Source organism: Melospiza melodia, chromosome 3 (genome assembly GCF_035770615.1).
Source record: "Melospiza melodia melodia isolate bMelMel2 chromosome 3, bMelMel2.pri, whole genome shotgun sequence".
In the NCBI taxonomy this organism is placed as follows: domain Eukaryota; kingdom Metazoa; phylum Chordata; class Aves; order Passeriformes; family Passerellidae; genus Melospiza; species Melospiza melodia.
In genome coordinates, this window is record NC_086196.1 from 41,671,400 (window position 1) to 41,687,308 (window position 15,909).

Below are 15,909 nucleotides of genomic sequence, written 5' to 3' on the forward strand. Positions count from 1 at the left end.
ACCAGATTAAATTATTTAGCCTGAATTAAACAGAAAATCTGTGGGAAAATTAAAAGCAGAACCCAAATCTCATGACTCTCAAAACCAATCTTTTTATGTGTGTTAAAATGATTGTGCTGATTGCTTCTATCACAGATAATTGTTCTGATTTTGGCTGAAATATTTTTCTTCCAAGTAGCTGGTACAGTGCTGTGATTTGGATTTAAGATGAGAATGATGTTGATAACACACTGATGTTTTGGTTGTCACTGAGGAGTGCTTACACTAAGTCAAGGACCTTTCAGCTCCTCATGGTGCCCTGCCAGTGTGAGGCTGGCGTTGCACAAGAAGCTGGAAGGGGACACAGCCAGAACAGCTGACCAAAGGGATACCCCATAACACAAGGCATCATGCTGAGCCTACAAAGCTGGGAGAAAATAAAAGGAAGAAAGAGATGTTTGGAGGGATGGCACCTGTCTTCCCAAGTAACCATTATGCATGATGGAACCATGCTTTCCAAGACATGCCACAACACATGCCTGCCTATGGAAAGTGGTCAATGAATTCCTTGTTTTGCTCTGACATTCACAGCTTTTGCTTCACCTATTAAACTGTCTTTACCACAACTCATGAGTTTTCCAGCTTTGACCCTTCTGATTCTCCCTTCTCCCACTGTGGGGGAGTGACTGAGTGGCTGTGTGAGGCTGAGCTGTCAATGGGGGTTAAACCAATACAACAGTACAAGAAAACTTAGAACAGGTATAATAAAGCTCATGGAATTCCACACAAAGTGACAGATATAACAGTGACACAAATAACAGCTTCAGTTAAATCATCCAAGAGTACTACTGAATACACAAAATCTATCACCATGTAGTACAACTTACCCAGCAAGTACACATAATTACCAGTGGAAACATACTCTCCAACTGGTCAATTCTAGTCCGATACAAAATGCTGTCAAGCTAAAAATTACAAGGGTATTAAATTATTTTAGGGAAGAGCCCAACTAATTATTTTTCTAAAAAGAATAAGAAAAATGAAATGAAATGAATAAAATAAAATAATTATTTTTTAAAAGTTAGTGATGACCTTATTTCAGTGTTGCCCAAGAGGATTATACATAAATTTTGGGACAATTTTTTTTTTTTCAAAATTGACCAAAGTTAGGACTTATGATTAAGCCATTCTTCAGCAAATGGCAATATCTGTTAGATGCCTACCTGTAACCCAAACGACACAACCCAGATTAATTTACTGTAAAAAACTGTTACTGATTATTTCTTCTGAACACTAAAGTGTTTCATAACATGAGATTTTAATACAAAATATTACAACCTGAAAGTGCTTTATATTATAGCATGTGCTACATACAATACTTTACCATAGTTAGCACATAGTATAAACTGAGGGATAAACTCATTTCCTGAGAAACACTTCAGCTTGTGCATTAGGGAATGACTTAGTAAAGCTTATTTGATGCACTGGTTTTGGCCAGGGTAGGTTTAATTTTCTTCACAGTGGCTGGTATGGGGCTATGTTCTGGATTTGTGCTGAGCACAGGGTTAACATCGAGAAGTTTTTGTTATTGCTGAGCAGGGCTTACACAGAGCCAAGGCCTTTCCTTCTTTCATACTGCCCTGCTGATGAGGGGGCTGGGGATGCACGGGAGACTGGGAGGAGACACAGCTGGGACAGGTGACCCCAACTGACCAAAGGCATATTCCAGACCTCTGACAGCATTCTCAGTATATAAAGTAGGGGAAGGAAGGAAGAAGTGGGAGGACATTTGGAGAGATGATATTTGTCTTCACAAGTCACCATCACACATAATGGGGCCCTGCTGTCCTGGAGATGGCTGAACACCTGCCTGCCCATGTCAAGCCATGAATTAGTCCCTTGTTTTAATTTACTTGTATGCACAGCATTTGCTTTTTTCCTAAGTGTCTTTATCTCAATCCATGAGTTTTCTCACTTCTATCCTGCCTATTCTCTCCCTGATCCTACTGGTGGGGCTTGGTGGCTGGCTGGGGTCAAACTCCAACACTGGAGCACAAGACTTGGAGGAATTCAATAATGTACTGGTAAGGCATGAAATAACAGATTACAAGTGAAAACACTCCCCTCACATCACTACATAAATCTGACATAACAAACTAAGCAAGTAAATTGTATTTCAAACACTTCTAGCATAAACAGCAGCCACAGTAACTCCACAGTCAGCTTGCTCTCTAGATGCTTGATTTGTACAAGCACTTGTACAAATTGAAGCATCTCATTCTTTTATCCCTTTAGGGTTTGTTTCAAAAATGACCATTTTTTTGCAAAGCCTTGAACCTTTTTCACTATGGCATTTCTCCTAACACATTGAACAGGAAAATAACCAGGAGTCATAAGAAGCAAAAAGTGGACCCACACTGCATTCAAACGGATTGAATATAAGCCACTAAAAAACAGTGCTTGGAACTCATGAGAAACCAATGTCATAGCCAAACAGCAGATTATTTCTTCCATTTTTACAGAACCTCAACAAACAAGCATTTTTGGAATTACTTATCTGCAAGTCCTACTCTCCAATGGCTCCTTCTTTTGCTCAGTGCTACTTCTGAGGCAGGAATGTGAACTGAAACTTTAAAAAAGTGATGTCAAAAACCTGACAATCCCAAATTTTGATCCAGAAACACAAAAAACACCTCTTCTGAGAAGCTGCACTAATTCAGTAAATGTTCTCTCACTACAACACCTAGTGTACACCTTCCCCAGCTCATTATTTCATGCAGTATGATTTGTTCAATCATAGATGTGTTTACAATTTGAATACCAAACACAGAAAGGTGCACCAAGACTACATGCCAGCCTGATCTATGAAACTACAGCTTGGCAATCCCCTTACTACACACATTTATCACCAAGAGACCAGCAAGCAAGAAGAGACTTCTTAAAAAGCAACTCACTAACTCAGGGCTGGCAGTAAAACAGAACGTGAAATAAAAAATGGGTTTTAGTTTCAACGTTAAAGTGTAGCACTCAATGCAAGGACTTACAAGAGTGGGATCTGGATTTACAGATTCATTTGTAAAGTAGCAAAGCTACAGTCATCCAACACTTTTGTCAGCATAATAAAACTGTATCAGAAATTATCACATCTTGTTGTGATACAAGAAAATTTTTTGCCCTGGGCTTTGAGTCTGAAAAACAAGTCTTTGAGCAAAGAATACAATTAATTGATCTATTCTGATGAATACACACATTGTCAGGCAGATTTAAAAAAAATTTCTTTCCCTTATTAATGAATTAAGATATTATTAAAATTATGTACCTGCCCTGATCAGTAAACTTAAAGACTGATTTAAAAAGGAAAGCAGTATTAAAACTAAGGGCCCAATATTTAATAAAATAGCTATCAGTCATTCTAAATCTGGGCTTTGTTAAATCCAAAACATCCATATTTTTATTTGTCAGTGTTGTATCTGTATCGAAGAATACTTGCAGATAAAGTTAAAATGGTATTTATTAGGTACTTTACATTGTTAAAGGACAATAAACCCAATTGATACTAAAAAGGATGCTTTCTTTATAAACCACAGGACTAAGCAAGGCCTATTGCTCTGCAGCCATGGAGAATCATTTAGCAGAACTGATTAACATTTGACTAAATACTACTGTTGTGTGCATTTCAAATGTTTTTTATAAGATTCTTACCAATTTGCTCTCTGGGTTAAAAAAAAAAAAAATCTAGGCAAATGACATAATGACTCATTAAACCCCTTTAGCCATGAGGCTGCTGTTAATGCTGTTAGTGGCTTCATGTCACTTCTTTAATGACATTTTCCACATCAGTGTGTTTCCAGCGTAAGGCAGACATTTACCAGGGCTCTGGTTTGGTGCCACACGTACACCTGAACATCCTGCTTATCTGCTCAGAAATTGTTACTGACATCACAACAGCACTTATTTACACATCCAGAATTAACAGTTTGCTCTGTTACTATGAACTCCCAATTTAAAAAATAACAATAACAAAAAAAAGATAAGCCGTTTACTTTTAGGTTTTGAAGTACAAATGATTGTGAATGAAGACAACAGCATGGTAAAACACCTCACATGTCCCTGTAAATGTTAAATGGAAGTTTATTAGATGCTGAATAAAACCTAATTTGACTGAAGCATGAGACATATATATCTTCTGCAATTCAATTGCATTTTATTGTCTGCTGCAGACAAGCTCAGTTTTCTTGTATGTATTCAGAATGGAGACTTAATGAAGCAAAAAAAGCTATACCCAGTATCAAATTCTTTCTCAATTGCTTTTTATTGCCATCTTGGATTTCTCATTTTCTTCACTTGTATTCCTCTTCTAGTCTCATAATAGCTTGGGAAAAAGCCGTATTTCAAAATCAAATATAAGCTTCAGGCATAGGTTGATCCTTTTGAACAGCTATTTTACTGTGGTTTGCAATTCTGTATGGTTTTCTGTTTTGAGTGTTCACATACTAATTAGTTACACGGAAATTAAACTTCTGCAGGATTCTATGGGGATTCAGATAAAGGCAAAAAATGGCAGGGGTGTGGCATGCAATATGATTTTAGATCTTCTTTCCCCTTGCTCACATCCTTTAAAAGAAAAACAAGAGTGCATTGTTTTACTTACATTTTTTCCAATCTGTGGTTCACAACATACCTAACTTACCTTACTCATACATGCAGAATTGAAGATGCTGCCACATGAAACAGTTCATTTCTCAAGCATTACAACTTCACTATTAAGATAGCAGTAAGTACATGGTTTTGAGTAGGTATGTGCGAGGCGGGATGAGAAAGGAGACAAGTGGGGCAAAAGAGAGAAAAAAAAAGACACAGACATACAGATACCCTACAATCTCAAAGCAGTACAGACTCCTTCAAGAAAAGAATGGTTCAATGATCTTTAACAACATCCAAAAAAAGCTATTGTTTTTAAAAGTGAAGAAATACAAGTGAGATGAAAAGAAGTATGAAAAGAAGTGCATAAAGTTTCCCTCCAGATGCATTTCAGTTACTAATTTTCAAGACAACAAAAAGTTGCATAATAAGAGACCACAGAACTGCAGATCAACCTTTCCAGCAATCACATCCCAAAGAAGGGAATAGCTCTAAATTTGACACAGTACTATCACATTGAGATTCAAGTTTCTCTCCAGCTCCAACTTTAGCTCAATAGAAGATGAATCATCAGTGAAATTTAGCTTTCTGTCCCATGATTTTCTGTCATCCTCATAGAGTATGCAGATCATAGCAAGTTTTAAATGAGGACAACCAGCCTCCTTGAACAGTTCCACTTTACTCTCATCACATACCTTGACTGACAGACTAGAATGCCATTAAGCACTGAACAATAAACTCTCTGAACACCAGCTGTGTGACGTACATTTCTTACAAGGAACTGGCCTTTACACACAGAGCTAGAGGGTCATGAGTCCTTCTACTATCCACAATCCTTCTGACCAAAGAAATGACTGCCAATATGTATTTTCTATAGTAAAACAATCCAATCAAACCACAGGAAAATTACAATGCAAACACAAAACCTTTTCCACATCAGCATGTCATGATTTCTATGTTATTTCATCTAGAAGTACACCAGACATTTTATTTTGGAAACTGTAAGAAAGTTCATCATCATTTTGAAGACTTCTTCTAAAATCTAATCATTTTATACCCAGAATTACACTATCAGTGTACCAATAGCAGATTTTTATTTCACACCCGAGTGACAACTTCACACTTAGGGAACAAAAATAATGTGTCTTTTGTGCATGTTGTTTTTCCATCAATGAGTGAAAACTGACTGCAATTAGCTTTAGGCTCCAATAGCATAATAGTCCCCTTCAAGCATCAAAGTAAAAATTCACAAAAGAGTAGGAACTCTGTAGTGTTCTAGTCAAAACTTCCAACAGGTGCACCCACTGAGTCACTCAAAGATCAGATCAATTGTTGTACCAAATTTAGGTACCACAACATACGGCATCTAACGATCAATGTTTCCCAAAATTGTTCAAGGGGCAATCTATTAGAAGAAAGTTTGGCTACATATCCTAGAGGTTCAAATATGAAGTAATTAGTTGTATCAGCAAAGCCCTTTTGTTCATCTAGAATGCCAGAAATTTTGTATGGCTAAGACTACCATGGACAGGAGGGTTCTAAGCAGGACTTTGAAGAGAACATTCCTTAGAACTTGCAAAAAACACTTAAGCACTTAACCTTGACCAAATGGTACTTAGGTACTTATTTTGTTTGTAGTATATAGATAGTTGCATTTCAGTAGAACTGTTCATACAGTGTACAGGCCTCAATCCCACAAGTTTCTGCACATCATGCTAGACAGGTATCCATCACATAATGTGGAAAAACCCATGCTCCAACATTTGGCTTTCAAGCACTACTATGTAGAACAAATAAATGTTACTCATTCATCATTCTAGCTAAACTCTGCAGGCAGAATCAGTTGGAAACAGCCAGACTGAAATTTTATGAAAGCCACATGTACTTTTTCATCTGGCTTCCCACAGAATAGGAAAAACTAGTATCTGTGTGTACATACTGCCTCTCCAACTTCAGCAACAGGAACATAGTTATGTTTACCCTCTCAATATTAGAGCCAAACAATTTCTATTAAAATCAGTACAGAAGTACAACAGATATGAAATCTGAGAAATTTAGGCCACCAGAGTTAATCTATCAATATTTGTATTAAGACAGTTCCTTATAGCCCTTTTAATTCCCAGGCAAACTCTGTGGCTCGCAGCACCTCTCTCCCAGTTAATCATCAGCTGGGCCCCAGGTTTCACTGCAGAGCTCTCCTTGTGCCTCCGAAGCAGGAGCAGTGTTTGGAAAACACTACCATCTCACCTCTCTCTGCCACTGTATACACCCAACTCAACTGTGATTGTATTTACCAGCAAGACCCACAGCCCCTGCCAAAGCAGAGAACAAAAATTGATTGAGCAAGGCACAGAGATCTACAGAATTGCTTAAAAAAGCTCAGTGGGAACTGACTACATTTCTCACAGGGTTAACAGTCTACCAACACTTGAGATAATTTGAGCAAAAACATAAGCCAAAACACAAAATAAATTATAAAACATGATTTAGTGCTCAATAACAAGAGTGAGAGGAATGGAAGAGAGATACATAAAATAACAGAAAAAACTGCCACAAGGTCACTGCTAGAAAACTGCTGAGCCCCATTTAACTGGCCAAGAGGATGATCTACTGACTGTAACAGAACCTACAAATCCAGCTGCAGCAATACATCTATCTTTCCTTGTTCCACTTTTATAGAACAAGTGTATATGACACACACTACCATCTGCTGGAAAAAGTGCTGAACTGATCCACTAACAGAGAAGGCAGCTTTTGGGTTTTTGTTGTGAGAACCTCTTTACCATCATGCTTACCTGAGGCAGATGCAAAACAACCTGGGATGTGTGGAGACCATACAGTGCTGTAAATTACTGCTTCATGGCCTTTAAAAGTGCATAATGACTTCCCCACAGCTGGATCCCACTGAATAAAGGAAAAAAGAAGACTGTTGAGGTATACATTCAATAAGAAATGAAAGGTTTCATACATTGAAAAAACCCTAGCTTTATACATACAGAAAGGATTAAATGAATGTTTTTAAAAAAAGGCATTTTTAAGCTTAAACTGGTATCATCTCAGAGTTTAAGCAACCTCTCAATTAAAGCAGAATTTCAGCTGCAGAGTAAAAATAAACAGGAAAAGAGAATCCATGTTGTTTCTTAACACAAAGGACTATGAGATCCAAAAGAAATCACACTTTTCACCTTCAACAGAAAACCAACATACCAGCTTGGCTGTTTGATCCCATGAACCAGACACCACTAGCTGCTCTCCTCTAGTTTGGCTCCAGTCAACACTATATGCCTGTAAATGACATAAGAGTATAGTTTAGAAGGAGCATTAGAATACAAGTTTCAGGCTGTAGTTAGCCAGAATTTCACAAAATAAACTGGGATTTGCAGATTGTATTCTACTCAGCTGAAGTACAGCAAAACCTCCCAACAATACCATTTGCCTGAACAAAAATTAAATGCAGCCTCTCAGTCAGACATTCAAGGTACATACAGGCTAAGAAAAGTATCTGAAAAAGCAAAGATGGGCCAAAATGGAGGAAAAAGAAAAGTTGCAACAACATCCACATATATCTACCATCACTAGGAGTCTACCACTTTAAAAGCCATAATTCAGACTTGATTTCTTATCGCTGATCCAATTTTATTCAGAGATCTACAGTTTCCAATTGCTAGCCATCTCTCATTGTAAATGCAATCTCTCTTCACAGGTGACTTTGAGATTTTGACTGACTAACAATAAATGCTTTTTTATTATAGTTTTTATTATATCTACCTCTCCTAAGAAACATATGTCATAAAATACTCCTGGTTACCACCTTTTCTAGGTTCTATGGCACTCTTTTTTGATCATCCAAATCGTCAAACAAGTAAAATAAGATAAATTTAAAACTCACTTTCCCTCATAACTACCCATTTCAGCTATTAAGAAATTACTTTCCACCGTGTAGTTGAAATAAGCTCCCTCTTCCCTGACAGCATATTCTAACGCTGGCCCCTGCTTTGACAGAAGATACCTTACCTCCACCCTTCACTGCTGATTTTTCAGCTCTGCTGCCTCACAAAAACAAATGCACTAAGGTAGTTCTTCAAATTATTTAAAATCTTCAGGCGTCAAGTACATGTACAACTTCATTCTTCAAATTCACATCTTTACTTGATGGTGCATTCTGTTTTGTCTGGTTTTACCTCACACCAAAGTGATTCAATAAGCTGCACTGGGGCACAAACCATTTCAGTGTAAGGTGGATAAATATTAGATAAAACAGTTCATCCACTTCACCTCCTGACCCAATCAGAACTCCCAGGACACTTCTCAGAAATGTGGTCGTTACCTATGAGTAGTAGGTGGCACTGCCCTCAACAGCTGGGTCACTAACCACCAAGGATTTGTACTCCACCTGGGATAATCTAGCTCTAGCACAGCACTGGTGTGCAAGTCAACAAATGTTGGGTTTGCCTTGGATAGATGGAACTGTGCATTTAATAACAGCAACCCTGTTTTGAAGGTGGAAGTGCTTGGATCTGTGTCACCAGATTAAAAGAGCAGAGTAGCTGAAAGGGAAAGAAATCCAGCAACTGTTTGGAAGTCTTCTGTGGAAAGCATCCTGTGTGAGAATGGAAATTGAGGCAATATTTAGCTATTTCTAAGCATTTTTGTTTCTAAGAAATATTTCAGCCTATGCTAGATCCAGCTTAGATGAACTGGTTTTCATCTATTTGCTTATCTTCCATAAGTCAAACACAACCACTGCCCAGAGAAAAACAAGCTGCTTTATCTGCAACTCTCCTTTTTTATTTGACAAAGTCCTACTTTCCATATACTGAAAGCCAAACTGCTCTAGAACCATTTTGTATTGAACTCCCTTTCTTGAGGAGCTTACAGCTCAAATGTACAAGACACTGGGACAGTACTTAACAAAAGCCATATAACCAACTGAGAGGTAATTATTTTGGGATTTTTTACCAACCATACTCTTGACTTTTCTACTTTTGTTAGCTAACTAATTATCCTACAGTTCATTAAAACATGTTCCTTCCCATTCTAACTCTTCCACTAAAATAGTGGAAGGAAACACATCAGTACCTCTCCATAGACTCTAAGAACAGAATACACAACACTTCTCCAAACTGGCTCCCAAGCTCCTCACAAATATTTCTCTCTTTGCCTTTGAACCTCTGTGATGGCCTGAGCTCAACTCCTAAGCTGCTGCTGTTTGGAAATGCCCCTAATTGCATCACTACACAGTATGCCTCGCTCACACAGCAGCTCAGTAAGTATTTGGTTCTCATATCCATATTCAAGATTTTCCAGAGAGAAACAGATCTTTGGGAAACATGCACCTGTGTCACACAATCCACATAGCTGGCATTCAATACATCGTACGTGGGATGTATCAGATCTGCTGCAGGGATAAGGCAAAGCACACACAGGGCTCCCAGCTCCCTCCCAAGCTATCAGCACGTAGATCTGCAGAGCAGGTGCTGTGACACAGGCCTGGGCACATATGGCACACAGGGCTGGCACTGCTCAGCGCTCTGCAGCTGCAGCGGAGGCAGCAGCACCTGGGCGAACTCTGCTTCAGGCAAGAATTACCAACAAAACAGACAACAGGCTCAGGAAAAACAAGAGATCCTGTCCATTTGGCATGTGACAGGTCTAAGCTAATAGGGAGAGGATGGAAAGAAGACAGCAGGACTAACCCAGTAAGGTTCACTTTTACTCTTCTTTCTTTCTCATGCCATCCTCCAACATAAACGTAAAGACACTTCAACGGAAGCTGTGTTGAGCAACTGGGAAAGACTAATAACACAGCATAAACCTTAGCTGTTAATCTTTTAGTGCTTTATCTTCAATCATAAAATAAATGAACCCTAGCTTATTCCTAAACAGCAGCAAGAAATGCCTCTGGCAAGATGAAAATTGAAGGAAAAAAAGATGTAAAAACATAAAAAATAGCTTAAAATAAATGTTCAGGTTCACTTTACAAGACAAATTTAATTCAAGCATTCTATTAGCTCACAATCCAGTGAGATTTCACCAAAACCAAAGGAAATTAGACTAATTTATTCATAAGATTCAGCAATTGGCTAGTGCTGTAATAAAACTCATCATCCTTTGATAATACAAATTCACTTTTAAATTAAAAATGCACATTCTTTTTGAGATGGAACAATGATCTCATTTAGGAAAAAAAAAAAAAGAAACAGATCCCTGTCAATCATGCATTAGAAATAATATAAAATGCAGTGACAGAACTGCCATTAAAAATGTCAGATAGGGATTAAGGATTAAGAAGATAGTGAGAACACTGTCTGCGCCAGTGTTTGCCAGAAATTGCTAGGTAAATTCCTTCTGAAATCTATCCTCTTAACACAAGTTCATAAAGAATCAATACAAACCTTTCATATCTCACAATAAATTCTCACTCAGCCCATGTTTCCTATTCTGTCTTTCTGAGCACAGTTGAATATGCCCACCTCCCATGCTACCAGCTCAGCTAAGACATAGACACAGAAATGTTTATTTCACAAACAACAGATGGTGTAACAGAACCAAATAAACTTACTGACGCAATTTCAATGAGAAAATGGCAGAAACAAACAAAAAAAATTTTGGTACTATGCTTCACCTACATCTTTCTGTAACTACTATCAGCCTTTGAATATTATCAAAATCCTGATCACAACTAGAAACTCCTCTCTCAAAATTCTCAGTTTATCCAGTAAGTGTATTAAACCAAAGTAGAAAAACTACCAAGAAGTAAGCTATAGAAGATGGGCTCTTGTGTAACTACAGTCACTCAGCTTTTAGCCTAGTGCTTCATATCTGAAAAAATCCTGAGATTTTTGGGAATTAAATTGAATTCCCTCAATCAGTTTTTTGACTGCATATCTACTAGATTATTTTATTAAGATAGATGTGCTTTAGATAAAGTATCAGTAAAGTCCAAGCTGAAACTCATTGCGTCTTAAGTTCAAAGACTTAACAGAAGTGAGTGGAGGGTCAGAAGGAAAGCTTAAAAGAAAAGGGAAGAAAAATCACTTTAGGGAAGATATATGTACTACAGAATAAATAACCTTAAAACTATGCAAATGTATTTATGAACCTGAATATAATATTCTTCTCTACCCATACACCACTGCACAAAGAGACTGAGATTTTAAGAAAATCAAATGTAACAGTATCAAACCAAGGCTAAAAAAACATACACACTGGCCCAATATTTGACTGCTGTTAGTTGAGTAGGAGCTCACAGATGCTAGGAGGGGAAAGGATAAGCAGATCTGAGTGCAACCCCCTTGCTAAGGATGTGCATAATGTGTATCACTCCACAACCTCAAGAATAAGACTGATATATCAGCTGTCTGATTTAGGCCTAGCTAATAAGGCTCTCTAAAAATCCAGTGTAACTGCAGTAATTTCATACATCACAATGATTACTTAGGCTGTAAGGAATTACAAATGATATTTTCTGAATATATTAGATTTGTGTAATGAAGCAGCACCTACTACAGTGTATGAACATGCACAAGAATATGTACATCCACTTTATATTCAAGTTATTAATTCAAACCACAGGCTCAAAAAAGTTAGAAAATAACAAGCTACTTTTGAGTATAAGACTACAAATAAATATTTTAATTATTCAAACATAAGAGCATCCATTACATTTTTTAAGTTTGCCTGATTTACCTCCAGAGTGTGCTCCTTATAGACTTGCAGCGGACCTTTGGTTTTAGCCATATCCCAAATTTGCAGAGATCCATCTCCACTACAAGTGATCAACATGTTTTCATTGTTCTCACTCCAGGTCACATCAAACAGGCCATCATTCCAGTCAAAACTAAATTGGAAAAATGAAGATATTTGTCTGTGAGAAAGCATGACATAAAACATGGACTAGTTCCATGCAAACAAAGTCTTTAAATTGCCTTTTTTACCATTCTAAACAGCATTTTTACATATTTGAGTTTCAAGTGAACTTCCTATTAATTTACTTGTTTGAATGTCAATTTCTACAATCCTATGCCAGAACACTTTGATTAACTTAAAGCATAAATGAGCCAAGGATATTCCACAGACAAAGAAGGAACTCTGATTCCAGTCTAAAACTTGCCACACAAACAGAGGTACAACATGACTCAGTCTGATGTATGGTTTCTCCAGAATGCAAGAGGCAGTTTGTTTCTAACAACTGCGATAAAGAAAGAAATAAAACTGTGTTGGAAGAGCCTTATCCAATTCACACCACTATGAATCTGAGTCACAATGAAAACTCAACAGAAGCTCAGTCATGAATTTACTGAAGAACTCTACACTCCCTTGAAAATGCTTCCAATACACCTACAATTCACCACATGGTATCTGATGCCATACATTAGTTACTCTGCAACAGCTTCCAATTACTGCAATACTATCTGATGAGAAAAAAGAATTTCTTTACCCCCTTTTCACTGAAGGTTTAGCTAAGCTTAGGTCAAATTTGATGGCATCCTGCAGCAATGATCAGGTGCACATGGAACACTTTGATAAACCACACAGTCTGTGGGTCAGGACTTAGGACTTTCTACCACAAAATAAGCGGAGTCCCTGAAAACAGAAATTAACTGTACTAAACCAGAGTACTTGCCAGAAGTAACAGAGAGTTGAACATCTTCAAAGAGTATTGTTTTACAATTATGAATCAAAAAAGGTTTCTTGGAATATGATTAATTATTTTTAATCATTTCCACATCAGCCACCTTAATCTAAACAAATACTGCTTCAAGACTTTCCTTAAAACATTTTAGGTTAACAACAGACAAGTATTAAACCCTATCCTTTCTAACCTTTCTCCCTCTTCTATCCACAGCAAAATCAATCGTCTTAAAACCCCTAGAAAACTATATCTCCTAGGAAGGACCTCCATGACTTGACGTAGCTTCCTGCTCTATTTTCAGTATAAATCAATCATAAGGGCATAAATCTAGGTGTCAAGGCACTATTCCTAAAAAGGTAGAACTTATAATTTCAAGCTAGGGCAGAGAAGCTGCTCTTAATTCACATTGTCAGTTTTCCACAAAATAGTTTACACTATGGAAATGGTGCAAACCAGATGATTTCCCATAACAAAATTGATGCAATGTAAACATATTTTTTGTACTGTATGTAAATACAAATACATCAATTTCTACATAAATAAAAAGACTGCATCCAGTAGTTACTTCAGAACTGAAAAGATACTTTATATTGCCAAAAATAACTAAAAATATTTCAATTGTGCCTGGTACTCACAAGCACAAAGTACAAAGTAAGTTTTTATCTTACAAAAATAAAAGATAGACCTGTATTACCTCCTGAGCAGAATAATCCCAGCTTCGTTTTGTTCCAGCACTGCCAGAGTTCCACAACCTAAACCAGTAAAACAAAACAAAACATCACAACTAATTCCCCAATGCCAATGCAAACTGGAGTGGTTCTGAAGCAGCTTCAGAGTGCAAACACAAAGGGCACGTGAACTTTAGGAAGCCCAACAATTACTTGCATAATTAAACATCTTGTGGTCTCATGCTCTCTAAAACAGTAATTAATTTACATCACATTCTGGTTTGATTTTGCTATTTGGTGGTGGGGGGTTTTTTTTGGCTTTTTTGTTGTTGGCTTTTTGTTTCTATTTTACTCCAGTGTATCTGTCAGTGAGGTTGAAAAAGACTTGCTTATAAAGCATAAAAGTGCATTTTCCCCATGGGCCTCACATGACAGACATACCAACAAAGAGTTCCCTTTCGTCTTTTTGATAGCACAGGCGACCAAACACTTTCTTCATCCCTTCCTGAATATAGTAATACAAACACAGCTCACCAGAAACTAAATGAATAATTCAGTTCTGATAAAACGCACATCAGTTCTGCTTCCTCATCTGATGGGGATATTGTTAAAGTAATTCTACACTTGGAATTTTTTTTTTAAATTAATGTTTTGGGGAGCAATATTCCCATTGGAAATGAAAAAGATGCCAGTATTGAAGAGGGCCAGACTGGCTCTTCCAAGAGACCACGGGGTCAGCAAGGCCTGCCTGGACGCTCAGGGACTAAAACAAGAACAGCTCAAGAAGGTGCAGAATCACAGAATAAGCTGAGCTGGAGAGGACCCACTAGGATCCAGTCCAACTCCCGGCCCTGCACAGCACCATCCCAAAGAGAACATTGTCCGAACACTTCTTGAGCTTGTCCGACTTGGTGGTGTGACAGCTTCCCTGGGGAGCCTGTTCCAGGGCCCAACCACCCTCGGGGTGAAGAACCTTTTCCTGATATCCAACCTAAACCTCCCCTGACGCTACTTCAGGCCGTTCCTTCGGGTCCTGTCACCGGAGAAAGTTATCTTCAGACATTTTATTCACACTGTGTACGTCTTTACTGCCACATTTATTCTCGACCCTGACAAACGAGCGCTCCCCCCGCGGGCGCTGTGAGAAGCACCAGGGCAGCGGCGGGCTGGGAAGAGGCGGATCCCGCCGGGCTGTGGAGGGCGAGGGGCAGCAGCCGCGACACCCCCGGCCCGCGGCGGGCACAGTCGCCGTCTCACGGCAGAACAAATGCAGCGGAAAGTGAAGCCGTCCCCAAATGCTCTGGCATTTGACAGACACCGTCTGTCCTTCCGCACACCCACGTTTCCAGCCTCCTCCTGCTCAGCCACGTTCCCGGTCACCCCCGCCGCGCCGCCCCCCGCACCTGCCATGCCGTAGTACTGCGCGGCGGCGCAGGCCACGCGCCCCGGGCAGTATGGCGAGAACTCCACCGCGTACCCGTGCAGCCCGGGCAGCCGCAGGGCGCCCGCGCCCGCCGCCGTGCCCATGGCACCCGCCCGGGCCTCCGCCGAGCCGCGGAGGAGCCGCGGAGGAGCCGCCGCGCCCCCGGCCCCGGCGGAAGCGCCCGCCCGCCGGGCGGTGCCGGAGCCGCGGCGCCGCCACCGCCATCTTTGGCCATGGCAGGGGGCGGCCCAGCGCTGGCAGCGCGGCGAGCCGGGCAAAGCCGGCCCTCAGGATCGCCTTGTGCCCCGGGGGAATCGCTGCCAAACTGCAGGAACAATCCGCTCTGTTATACGCCGCATAGATCGGCTCGGTGTGCGTGCATCAGCTTGAACACATGAGATGTTTCAGTCATAAGTGTGTGCGTTAGCTTTCATTTTTCCTTTTAAAAAGACCTTCTAAGGTTCTCATTCTAATTTCTTGAATAGATCTGCATATTTTATCATTCTTCTCAGTATGCAATTGTTCTTTATGGTAGTCCTTTTATGAATAAACTTCTTACACCT

At 39.3% G+C, this 15,909-nt stretch overlaps 1 protein-coding gene across 1 annotated transcript in view; it reads right to left on the minus strand.

Annotated features, from left to right (window-relative positions):
* PEX7 (peroxisomal biogenesis factor 7) overlaps nucleotides 1–15,452 on the minus strand; it is a 42,335-nt gene extending 26,883 nt beyond the window's left edge. The window contains exons 1-5 of the mRNA XM_063151471.1: nucleotides 15,327–15,452; nucleotides 13,950–14,007; nucleotides 12,310–12,460; nucleotides 7,828–7,905; nucleotides 7,416–7,524 (exon numbers count right to left, since the gene is read on the minus strand). Of these exons, the coding sequence (XP_063007541.1) occupies nucleotides 7,416–7,524; nucleotides 7,828–7,905; nucleotides 12,310–12,460; nucleotides 13,950–14,007; nucleotides 15,327–15,450 (520 nt within the window). The 5' untranslated portion in view covers nucleotides 15,451–15,452. The remainder of the gene's footprint in view (nucleotides 1–7,415; nucleotides 7,525–7,827; nucleotides 7,906–12,309; nucleotides 12,461–13,949; nucleotides 14,008–15,326) is intronic.
* Nucleotides 15,453–15,909: the final 457 nt, after the last annotated feature.